Source organism: Chiloscyllium plagiosum, chromosome 9 (genome assembly GCF_004010195.1).
Source record: "Chiloscyllium plagiosum isolate BGI_BamShark_2017 chromosome 9, ASM401019v2, whole genome shotgun sequence".
Lineage (NCBI taxonomy): Eukaryota > Metazoa > Chordata > Chondrichthyes > Orectolobiformes > Hemiscylliidae > Chiloscyllium > Chiloscyllium plagiosum.
The window spans coordinates 19,916,351-19,929,452 of record NC_057718.1 but is presented as its reverse complement, the minus strand read 5'-3'; the positions used below and the strand labels follow the sequence as shown (position 1 = coordinate 19,929,452).

Here is a 13,102-nt window from a genome sequence, read left to right as displayed (position 1 = left end):
CCCCCTCTCCGGCCTATCACCCTCACCTTAACCTCCTTCCACCTATCACATTCCCAAAGCCCCTCCCCCAAGTCCCCCCTCCCTACCTTTTATCTTGGCCTGCTTGGCACACCCTCCTCATTCCTGAAGAAGGGCTTATGCCCGAAACGTCGATTCTCCTGCTCCTTGGATGCTGCCTGACCTGCTGCGCTTTTCCAGCAACACCTTTTTCAGCTTTGATCTCTAGCATCTGCAGTCCTCACTTTCTCCTCTTTTAAAACAAACCAGGCATCTCCAGTCCTTCAAACTCCAAACTTCAATCACAACATAACATCATCAAAATCCTTCACCCAAAGGCCTTCATCCTTTTTCTACCCACACTGTTTTCTCTCTGCCAATTCAGCTGAGCAATATTTATATCATTTTTTATATTATCTTTTTCACTTTCTCCTGAAAGAACTGGCACACACTTGCAGAATGAGGTCTGTGTGTGCTATCGGACTAGAGGGGAACAACCACTTCAGTACCGAATCATTGCCACCTGTGCCGTACTCCTTTTTCCTGCTCTTCAAGGACTGCCTATTCATTTCTATGTGGAAGTTAAAGAGCATACTAAACAAAACAGCTTTTTCAAGTATGGTTTCAGAATGAATGCTAAGATGCTACTTGTAAATGAAGCAGGATTAAATTAAATTGGTGTTGATACAACTTGCTCTTTTCATCTATGAATTTTACATCATTGGCTTTTTTAAAAAAAGCCCGGTTGTCAGTTTTCCAAGCTGATCAGGGAAGATTTGATTTCTTAACATGACATGTTTTCAAGACTAAAGTTGGACTGGAATGAACATTTTATTCTTGTTTGACCTGCCACTTTGATTGTGTATTGTTCTAGGTAACAAAGTAAATTCTTCATAAACCACAGGACTATTTGCTTGCTCTTTTCAGCTGAGGTTGTTTGTATTTTTAATTCATGTGTGATAGGAGTTTTTGTATGACGATAGGGCAAAATGTTTCTGAATACAGTAACACATTTCCTAATTCAGAGACAAAAATAAATCACATCACATTTTTAGTGTTGCCAGCTGGAAGCTATTGCATTTACTTAGAACAAATTCTGATTTTGAAAAGTGTATTTTTGACATTTCTTTTGAATTTGATTTTAACCTCTAACAACTATTTCCAATGCGATACATTACTGCTAATAACTGCTAAGCATTTATTTGTTTACTGACACCTACGAGAGTAGGAATATTAAAGTCATGATTTTATTCTTTTGCTCTGTGACATCATGCCTGGCTCTATAGGAGAGGTTTGTTTAAACAGTCTGCTGTTCAGGAGTTCTCATCCAAGTGCCTAATTTTGCTGAACGAGTGTAGAACATTTAGATCCCAGTTAAAGGTGGGATTTGGACTTTAGCCTTATGGCAATCTACTGTAGCTCCTGGCTTGAACACTTCCTATTTCATTTTTTGTTCTTTCACCTTACTGATATTGAGCTCTTATTTCCCATTATCTCCTGGCTGCACTTCACTCAAAAATGTAGCTTCTGACATCAGTCATGTAAATGTCAGTCGCATCTTGGTTCTCCCAACAATTTTTCTAGCTGAAACTGTTTAAAACAATAAATTATGTATTATTACAGGTGGAGTAGTTTTATTTATTAAAGTTTTTAAAATAGCTCTCTATGCAAATCATATCGTAATGTTTACTTTAATGATAATTGTTCACAAATTGACAATTTAACTGTGGAATGGTCTTGGTTTAAAAAAGGATTTTTAAAACTCGAATTTTTTTTCCTCTAACTTCAAGGTTGTTATAGTCTGGCTTTTCTATCCCCATACAACATAAGTTAATTTTTCCACTTGTTGACATTTGGCAGGAAGTACTCATGGAATTTTATACGATAATAGTCTTTTTTACATGTGGAGAGGTAGATATCTTGAACAGAGATCAAAAGGTTACAAGAGAAGAATATTGTTCTTATTAGAATTTTTTTGTAGCAGAGCATTGATAACTGAAATATACTCATTTAAGTTGATTGGCACTGAACCAGAGAAATGTTTTATTGTAAATTCAACAAGTTGCAACCTGGAATGCTTTGCATGAAAGAATGGCGGAATCAAATTTGATAGAATCATTTGTAAGAGATTTAGATAAATATATAAAGGGGAAACAAAGTTATAATAAGTTCAAGGGAGTTGGGTAGAATAGATTGCTTTACCAAAAAACTGATAGGCATGATAAGCCAAGTGTCCCCCTATGCTTTCTGTTCCTTCACTTGTTTAAGATCACTTGCTCTGTTCACAGAAGTGACACACCTTTACAAGTCATTTACATTTTTACAATTCAATTTCCATGTATGGTTTCATATATTTTCATTTATGATGCTTTAAAATATTGTTTAAATTCAGCAGTCGTGTTTTCCAAAAATATTCAGGTGCAGGAAAGTTCTCTTGCACCACTGGCTTGTCTAAAATTATAGGAGTTGTATAAATTGCCCTATAGTCTCCTACATTATGGTGAACCTGTCAGATTTTCTAAAGTTTAATTTTAATTCGTTCCATTCAGCCAAGTAACTCTCCAAATGTGTATTATTAAGCTGCAAGTATGTTTCTTAATAAATAAGCAAAATATAACATATTTGTGCAAAGAGCATTTGTGATTAAACAAATGCTCTTTGCACAAATAAATGTTAAATCAAATGTTCTCAATCCTATAAGTAATATGTGACAATTTAATTATATCAACAAAAAACACTCTATCTTATTGCCTTTACAGATATCAGATAATACTTGTTTTTTCCCTTTTGAGTTTGTCTTTTCAAGATGACTTATTGGCTTTTGCCCAGTTTTGCAATGTGCAGGGTATTTTTTTTCCAGTTTTCCCCAGGATCTGAGTGAGTAGGCTGTTGCTGTGGCACTGTTCCATCCGTGTTAACAAGCTTTTGTGCAGCGAATGATAAATCTTTGATTCACATTGAAGCTTGGAGCAATATGTAGACATACATAAGAGCGACAAGAAACAAGCCATGTGCTCCAAGTAGTTCAAGATGACATTTAATTTCCATTCAACCAAACAATCTTAATTGCATCGGTGATTCTGTTCCCATAATCCTTCAACCTGTTTTCCTTTGTTCTTCTGTGCAATCTAATTTTAAGTGTTGCCATTGTTTCTACTTCAGCTACGAACACTAAGTGAATTCCAAAGTTTGCATCTAGCTGTGCAAAGAAGTCTCTCCTGCCAAAGCTAACTATTATGTTTTCATTCTTGTACCTATGGTTCTTTGTCTTGGTTGCTGAACTGCAAGAAACTGCTGTTTCTAACTATCTTATCCCATTTATCTCAAAGTTTTAACACCAATTATGTTTTTTTATATTCTGCATTTTTCTAATGAAAAAACATCCATTCTTTTCAAGTCATTGAGATGTACAGCATGGAAACAGACCCTTCGGTCCAACCCTTCCATGCCGACCAGATATCCCAACCCAATCTAGTCCCACCTGCTAGCACCCGGCCCATATCCCTCCAAACCCAATCCAAATGCCTCTTAAATGTTGCAATTGTACCAGCCTCCACCACTTCCTCTGGCAGCTCATTCCACACATACCACCATCTGTGTGAAAAAGTTGTCCCGTAGGTCTCTTTTATATCTTTCCCCTCTCACCCTAAACCTATGCCCTCACGTCTGGACTCCCTGACCCCAGGGAAAAGACTTTGTCTGTTTACCCTATCCATGCCCGCATAATTTTGTAAACCTCTATAAGGTCACCCTTCAGCCTCCGACGCTCCAGGGAAAACAGCCCCAGCCTGTTCAGCCTCTCCCTGTAGCTCAAATCCTCCAACCCTGGCAACATCCTTGTAAATCTTTTCTGAACCCTTTCAAGTTTCACAACATCTTTCCGATAGGAAGGAGACCAGAATTGCACGTAATATTCCAACAGTGGCCTAACCAATGCCCTGTACAGCCGCAACATGACCTCCCAACTCCTGTACTGAATACTCTGACCAATAAAGGAAAGCATACCAAATGCCGCCTTCACTATCCTATCTACCTGTGACTCCACTTTCAAGGAGCTATGAACCTGCACTCCAAGGTCTCTTTGTTCAGCAACACTGCCTAGGACCTTACCATTAAGTGTAAATCTAGTGAACATGTACAGTGATGCCCTGCCTGAAACCTTGATATGCAGGCATAGTGATTATTTCCGAATGGAATTGGAATGTTAACCTTTATTGTGAGGGCTATGAAGTACAAAGATAGGAGAGCCTTTTTACAGGTGGAAGGGTAAAGTGCAGTGTACAGTTTTGGTCACCTATTTAAGGAAAGATATTTGCATTGACAGAAGGTTGAGCAGGTCGGTTCTAATTTCATTGGAGTTTCGAAGAAATAGGAAGAGGCTTGATCAGGTAGATGTTGAGATGATGTTTCCTTTTGTGGGGAATGCAGAACTTGGTAAACAATTTCAGAGTAATAGGTCACCCATTAACATGCAGGTGAAGGATTTCTCCTGAGTGTCCTTTTGTTTTTTGGAATTCTCTTCCGTGGGATGCTTCCGAGGCTTTGTCAATATCTAACTTAGCCTTGAATGGGACTCTCAACAGGAGAGTCGAGAGTGTGGTGTTGGAAAAGCACAGTGGGTCAGGCAGCATCCGAGGAGCAGGAGAATGTTTCTGGTAAGAGTCCTTCATCAGGAATGAAGGCTCTCAACAGGAGAGTCGAGGGTTATGTGGAATAGGCAGGGAAGAGTTGTGGCCATAATCAGATCAGCTGTCATCATACTGAATAGTAGAGCTGGCATGAGGGGCTAGAAGTTTACTCCTCCTATGTGATTTTATTCCTCCTCCAATGTGGATCACAGTATTGTGTCCAACTGTCTTAAGGTTTTTGCAGGCATTTGCCTTTATTACAACACAGAGTACTTGAATTGCATTAGGTTTTTGTTTTAAGAGTCTCACCCAATCTGAAGTGTGCCTTTTAGTCATTTATGCACTTGTACTTGTAAATCGCTCTGCACTGATCCTCCTTCCATTGTGTATTCTTCGCCTGCACACCAACAAATTCTTCTGCCCTTTTTTAGTTCATTGCTCCTTACTGACAAAACTTTCATGTTCTGAAATATTAACTATGCCTCCTATTCTGACACTATCTGCATCTGTGACACAGCTTCCTCTTTATACTGTATCTATATTTCCACATATTGAAATATACAGTGACCAGAAGTGACACCTACACTGATCCCATAGCTGAGAGTCTAGTAGTCTCATAATCTTGAATTTTTTGAGAAAAAAACCTTCCACTTTCTTTAATACAATCTTAATATCTTGTACTTTTCTTAAAAATTTGATAGAAAGTGGACAGCCGTTTTTCAATTATCTAACCAATTAGTAATTTTCTAACTTTCTCCTTGGTAAGAGACTCATTGTTCCTGTCCGCTCAAGTGCACACCTGCGTTGCTTCAATTCTTCTCTCAAACTTTTGGGATCAGTCTTTGAAACTACCTTGTGAAGGGCTTAGTATGCTTTCTAAACTTCTGTGGGGCCCAAATAATGTTTGTTAACGAATGTGCTTTTGTTTTAATTGTTGGAAGAAGTAATTTAAAAAGTTGTCTTCAGGCTGCACCTTAATTTTAACTCTTCCAACTTGAGTTCCTTTAAGTAAAATCCATGAAATATTTTCCCCAAAACGTTTCTTGATTGGTTTGCGTGTGTCAAGAAGGAATGTGCTTCAATTACTGAAGACAGGCAGTAATTGAATTACTTGGGTATTCCCATTACCAGTTGTGTTCTCTGGTCATGTTACTTCTGTGGTCCTAGGTTAGGAGGAAGAGATCTTCTAATGAGGAAATGTTGAAAATTTGTCTGTGTGCACTGTTTTAATGGGTGCTTTGAAACATTCAGAATTGTTAGTTTATGTTTTGAACTGTGGATGCTTTGATTTAGAATTTAAGTAGTAAAACTTTAAACCTGCAAGATGCAAGCTAAGCTAAAAAGTAATTTAGCACACCTAGTTATAAAAGGGACTGATGCTGGTTCAATTTGGTTTAATTATTTTGAAGTTGCTTTAAGACTAAATCCAGTTCATTTCACTGTGATAGCAACCAAGCGCTCTTATTTTAGAAAGGGTTAATGGAGCATTATCTGAATATTTATCATTGCAGAACTTGTAATAATTATATTACTGTTTACACTTCATATTCTCCATAATGTGTGAATGTTATTCTGGAAGTCACAATTTTGATGTTTGCATCACAGGGTTGTAACCTTTTTATTTCGCTCTATTTTGCAAGCCTAATTTCCTTTGTCCCACGAACTGCTATGAAGTTACTGAGGTCCTTGGCTCTTGAATTCTGTCCTTAAGCCCCAGGCTTTCTAACCCCCACTCTTCTTTAAAAGCTTTGAAAAAGCTTTTGGCCAAGTGTCTCAGTACTTAATGACTTCAAAGCACCTTTTGATTCTTTGAGGCACCGTCAGTATAACTTCTTTGGTGCATGATCTGTCTGAAGTTACAGAGGCAGTGACCACTTAAGGTCATCTTCATTCTTTCAACTGAGAGCAGTGTCTCCCAAGATTCCTTTGTTTGTAAAGGTGCGATAACTACACAAACTCACATTTTCCTTCAGAGGACTGGGCTCTGCAAATGAATATATCAGTCTCCTGCTTCGTCAAAGGGAGCCACATTGCAAGCCCAATGATTTTGTCTAGATTAGCTAAACAGAGGCTGAGCTCAGCTTCAAGTGCACAGTTTATGTACATCAGGTCTGTGCCACTGGTGGTATATTATACAGTTAAAAATGCATGAAGCCCTTCATGAAGTTGAAGCATCTCCGGATGGTGTAATTTTTTTCGAAGTGTGGTGACTTATTATTTCATCGGACTGCAACCCATTTATATTCCCAACAGATACATTGGAATTATCAACTAAGTTGTCTCTTTGTTTTAATAAAAGTGTTATTGCTTTCCGCGAGCTAAAATGTTTCTTCCAGAATTGATGGAAATAATAATTTGATAATTTGGCAGCCAGGTTACCCATGACTGCAATATCATAGTTTTCAAAATGTAACAAACTTCAAACAAGACACAATGCTTCTCTGGTTGATACAAGTCTTTGAAGCTTCATTAGCTCATTAGTTAACAAACCTTTGCTTTACACAGAATGTTGTATACTTGGGAATGATTATTACTGCATTGAACGGAGTGTAATTTTACAATGGAAAGATCTCGTGTTGGCTTTACTAACTTAGGTTTTGGGATAGATATTATTATTGATGATATAAACAAAACATGCATATTGGTAACTAAAATAGAACATTTTATTATAAAGCCCAGTAACAGTTACTCTTCATTTCTGGCAGATCTAAGAAAGATAAAAGCAAAGTGGGGTCCAAGAGTGATGCAGCAGAAGCAGAATCTGAAGGATTAACGCTGCTTGTACCTGATATTCAACAAACTGCTGAGATTGTCCAATTGGCAACCAATAGCCTGCGACAGGCAGCCCAAGGTATGACTATCAACTGTTAAGGTGTCCTTTTTGAAGAAGTAATTTCTGGCATCAGCCAGAAGAATTTGATTTAAATAGCCATGGTTTTAGTTTTTTTTTGATAACATTCAGGCAGAGATTTTTTTTTCTGTGAATATTTTATCTTATTGCAGTGCTGATGGCAATGCCCTCTGTCAGACTGCACAGAGAAATATGCAGAATATATTTTCACATTGATTTGATGCTTATAATATAAAACTTCTCACGATTTATACTATCTTCAATAGAAATCTGTCTTTCTCTCTTCCTCTACCACCTCCATCCAAAGAAATGTTAATTTGAGAATCTTTAATCCAAGTTCTATCCATTTCTGTTGGGAATTGAGCTCTGCAGACATTCATGTACAAAGAGAATACAGTATAACTGCACTTCCTTTACTTTTGGGAGACTGCAACATTTTATAAGACTCATTCTCTTCAATTTGCTGTACAGAGTAAATTTTTAAAGTAACTGACGTTAGCCTCCTTAACTATTAGTCTATGTTTCCCTTGTTTTGTATGTAGGTTTTGACTTGCTAGCAAGTGTGGGCTGTGGATCACTGCCATCTAGCTAATGTGCAAGACTTGATTGTGTTTTCACAACAGAAGTATTTTATAGTCAGTGCACTATGCATTGCAGCTGAGCCAGATCCTCTTTGTGTCTGCATGCAATTACAGGAAAAGGTACTGACTGGTAGTGAACAGCAGCAGGATTTCCAGTCTGTGTTTCATATTCCTAACCCAAGAATACCGAGCTGAAATTGTCCAGCTACTGTGCCAACTGAGACCACTTAACTCCAACATGAGATCAAACTAAAGAAAAGGAACTTGCATTTGTATAGTATCTGGGGACAATTCTGTAACTGTACAGCTTATTTGTAAACATGGAATTTACAGTACAAACAGGCCATTCAGCTCAACTGATCAATGCCACTCTTTGTGCTCCATGTGAGCCATCTTGCACCCCTGCTGTTCCAACCGTATCAGTATCTCTTTCTGTTCATTGCTTCCTTTTATTTAAACTGCGAGTGAGGATTCAGAGATCTCAGCGCCATATTGGATTTGCTCCTGTATTCATTCCCTGACCCACTGTTTCAGAAAAGAAAATTGCTGAATCAACAAAGAAGGCAATGGTAAGACCGAGACCTTTAGCAGTCACACGTTCTCTGGAGGAAAAGTATGTCGCTGCAATGAAAAAACTGCAATTCGGTACGTTTACTTTAATGTGTGTAAAAGGATCTGAATCGGAACAAATGGAATTTCCTGTAAATAATGCTTTATGTAATTAAATCTCTTTTGCGTCATTCTCTCAATAGCTTAGTGATCAATACAGTACGTGATACAGATGTCACAGTTGATGGCAGCATACTTTAGCCGGGAGGTCAAGGCCAGGGTTCCTTCTGTTGATAGCAATCGAACAGTCTTGAAGTTGTGCTCGTAAATGTTGAGCCAAGTTTGAACTTAGCTGCTACTGCATTTCCCTATGAGTCTTTGAGTCAGCACCTGAATGGTTATTGAAAGCTATGGAATTTTAAACGTAGTTGTTGCTTTCTGGGTGATAATTAAAAGGTGACAGCAAAGGCCTAGAAAGCTTAATTCTTTTTACCAGGAATGGATTTCTCTAAGTCACTACACTTTGGGGCATTGCATTTTAGATTTATTTTTGAATTTATCATTGGTTTGGAAACATGGGCATTTTAAAGTCACTTTCCTAGAAATTGCCTTTTGACCATATACATCACTGACAAATTTCCCCTCTAAGTTGTGTTGTGACCCAGCTGTCTGGAACATATCTCAGTGCAAGAAACAGGACACATGTAACAAAGTAAAATTACAGGAAATTTGGATTTTGCTATAAATGGTAAGCTTTGCACTTTATTCTGGATTAGACTGTATTTGAGTATGGGTTTTGCATTTATGGAGTACACAAGCATTTCAATTTTCAGATGAATAAACATTAAGTATATTCACATACATTGATGCATTTATGTAATCATACAGTTTTTATAAATCAAAATAGCTGCGTTTTGAGAATTAATTCTCCAGAGTAAATGCCTTATCATGAAATAAATGTGAAAACTTATGAATGAGAAAAAAAATTAAAATGTTGAGAGCAGTTATAGAGAAGTGATTAATAGACTGCTCTTTAAAATCATTGATGCAGACGTATTTCCCCTGCCATCAGGGAATTGAAATAATAATTACTTCTAAACCTTTATTGTACCCTGACGTGCATAGCACAGATAGTAAAAAGCAGGCAATATTTAGAATATCTAGGTTGTGTACACAGAACTTGCCTCCTTTTATTATTGTGCATTAAGTGTTCTGTACCCGACTGTCTGCCTACCTATTATTCTACCTGTGATCTTAAGTAAGTTTCTGTGCAGCAGATCTGCTTGGTTGTATATATGATCCTGAGATCACCTGAACGGCTTTAAAATTCTGCATCCTGATCTTTGCCACTGCAGATCTGATACTATAAGCAAATTTGTGACAATATACTCATTTCTGAGAATTGATTGGTCTAACAAAAATGATGCACTGAATTTATTAAAAGCCAGGATTTTGGATTTTTGTTCTCCTTGCCCCACTACTTCCAGGTAAAGATTGCTGCTCTGTTTCGAATGCTGTTTAGAGAATTTATTACCTTGCACAACCTCAGACTATGCTTGATGCTTTACAACCATTGAAGTATAGTTATTGCTATATTGTAGGAGACAGGTAGTCAGGGCAACTTGATGCTCACAACATTGTTCTTTTAGAGTACTGAAAATGAGATGGCCATTTTTTTCTGGTCCTTAAACTTGTGAGCAACCTATTTGAGATGCATTTCTAATTAGTTATTAAATGTGCTATGCAGATTCTTATTATTATTACTACATGAAAATTTGAGTGCTAAAGTAGGGAAAAAATGAATTTTAGATTTTCTGTGAAGATCAGGCCTGTGTTTTTCTGAAGATTAATAAATAATTACGAGCATTGTGTTTGAAACAGCATCCAAAAGAACTCAATTTCAGCTGGGCACAAGGCAAGATAGTTGCTAAAGTGTTTGCTGACTTGAAGTTCATAACTGAAAATGTGTTGCTGGAAAAGCACAGCAGGTCAGGCAGCATCCAGGGAACAGGAGAATCGATGTTTCGGGCATAAGCCCTTCTTCAGGAAGACTTATGCCCGAAACGTCGATTCTCCTGTTCCTTGGATGCTGCCTGACCTGCTGCGCTTTTCCAGCAACACATTTTTCAGCTCTGATCTCCAGCATCTGCAGACCTCACTTTCTCCATGAAGTTCATAACTACCAGGGAGAGAAGGAGCCAGAAGCAGTTTCATGCAGGGGATGGGTCCCATAACAGCAGAGGTGCTGTGATCAGTTTCTAGTAAGTCACTGCTGGAAAGAAGTCCCAAAAGTCAGTGAGGAGAAAGTCTTCTGCTTCTGGGACCAGGTGGTGTCAGAGGAAGGCATCTTACAAGGTTGTTGAAGACATGACTTTAGCGAATCTCTGTGAAGTATTAATGAGCTCAATTAATAGTTTGTTTCAAGGGTCCTGGAGACCAACATTAACTGAAAGAAATAGCATCAAGTGAACATAGAATCATAGAGATGTACAGCATGGAAACCGACCCTTTGGTCCAACCCGTCCATGTCGACCAGATATCCTAATCCAATCTAGTCCCACCTGCCAGCAATTGATTTACGGCCATGGCAGCTCAGAAATTAGCTTTATCCTTGAGATAGAAATGATTGTTTGCTAATGTTTGAGAGTTTATAAGAATGTTACTTGGATAAAAGAGGTGAATCCATCTCTTTGGCGTTTGAAATTAGATTGATTCAATTGTAATTATTTTTAATTTTTAAAATGTCATGCATGGAATGTGAGCATCACTGGCTAGACCAGCATTTATTCCCCATCCCTGATTGTCGAGGGGGAATTTAAAAGTCGACCACATTGCTTTGGGTCTAAAGTTAAATGTAGGCCAGACCAGATAAGGATGGCAGATTTCCTTCCTGAAAGAGGGTTAGCAAATCAGATGAGTTTTTTAAATAATAATCAACTGTGGTTACATAGTCACCATTAGTCTAGCTTTCAGTTCCCAATTTCATTGAATTCAAATGTCACCACTTACAAATATGAGGGTCAAAACCATTTAATCTAGAACATCAGCCTGATTTTCTGGATTGCTGGTGCACTAACGTTATCATTTTGCCACCACTTCTACCAAACATAATATAGATTGTGTGTTTGACAACCAGAAAAACTGTTCAACCTAAGCTCACTTTCCAGCTCTTGATCCCATGACCCTGTAGGCTATGGCATTTCATTTTTCTGATTATTTATTGGTTGATGATATTTTGTGTTTAAAGCATCATCTCAAATTTTCTACCGAAACTTAAAAATGGTTTTCTTTTTAGATACTGCTGAGATGGTCACAGAAGATGATGATGGAAAATTGATCTTCAAAGTAAATTACCATTATATGTCTCAGGTGAAGAATGCCAGCGATGCTAACAGTGCTGCCAGAGCTAGACGCCTTGCACAAGAGGCTGTCACACTCTCAACATCTCTGCCTCTTTCCTCTTCATCCAGTGTGTTTGTGCGCTGTGATGAGGAGAGATTGGATATCATGAAAGTGAGTAAAAAATAATGAAGCTGAAATAGTTTATTTTGTTAAAATTTAAACTATTTTTCTAATCAACCTGTTCAGAAATGTTATTACATAACTTTGGAGCAGGTGGAAATTGAACCAGCCCCCCTCATCTAGGCGAAGGGCACTGCAACTGCACCACAAGAGGGCTCTTGACATGGTCTACGCACATTCATATTCCTTGAAGTAAATCCCAGTGTTTCCTATAAATTTATTCAAAATGTTCATTGTTCATTATGAACATTCAAATGTCTCATATTCAAAACCATTCAGTTATGGTTGTGCTATTGCAAGAGGCTTTGAAAAGCTTTGAGGACAGAAGGAGGAAATGTATCTGCATCAGTAAACCTGTGCAATACTCTCACATTGTCACCAGCTGCAGATGTGCCGTTCGTTGCTAATCACCTGTCCAATCTATTTCCCAGAAAATTTGCAACCTATGACTTAAAACTAAGAGTTATAGATGGGGGCAGGGAAATTATGATGCTGTGAGGCATGACTTAGGATGTGCCTGGAAAAGTAAGCTTCAAGGCAAGGGTGTAATTGATATGTGGAGCTTGTTCAAGGAGCAACTATTGAGGAGCCTTGATAAGTATGTGCCCGTCAGGCAGGGAGGAAAGGGTCGTGTGAGGGAGCCGTGGTTTAATAAGGAATTGGAATCCCTTGTTAAATGGAAGAGGGCGGCCTATGTAAAGATGAGGCGTGAAGGTTCAATTGGGGCGATTGAGAGTTATAAGGTAGCCAGGAAGGACCTGAAGAGAGAGCTAAGAGCAGCAAGGAGGGGACATGAAAAGTCCTTAGTTGGTAGGATTAGGGAAAACCCTAAGGCTTTCTATAGGTATGACAGGAATAAAAGAATGACTAGGGTAGGAATAGGTCCAGTCAAGGATAATAGTGGGAAGTTGCGTGTGGAGGCTGAAGAGATAGGAGAAGTCTTGAATGAGTACTTTTCTTCAGTATTTACAAAT

The 13,102-nt window shown here is 38.2% G+C and overlaps 1 protein-coding gene across 5 annotated transcripts in view; it reads left to right on the top strand.

Moving 5' to 3' along the window:
- Positions 1-13,102, top strand: part of birc6 (baculoviral IAP repeat containing 6) — a 242,598-nt gene that overhangs the window by 206,778 nt on the left and 22,718 nt on the right. For all 5 annotated transcript variants that reach the window (XM_043695518.1, XM_043695521.1, XM_043695519.1 and 2 more), the window contains 3 exons: positions 7,331-7,476; positions 8,592-8,702; positions 11,902-12,119. In XM_043695518.1, coding sequence (XP_043551453.1) covers positions 7,331-7,476; positions 8,592-8,702; positions 11,902-12,119 — 475 coding nt within the window. The remainder of the gene's footprint in view (positions 1-7,330; positions 7,477-8,591; positions 8,703-11,901; positions 12,120-13,102) is intronic.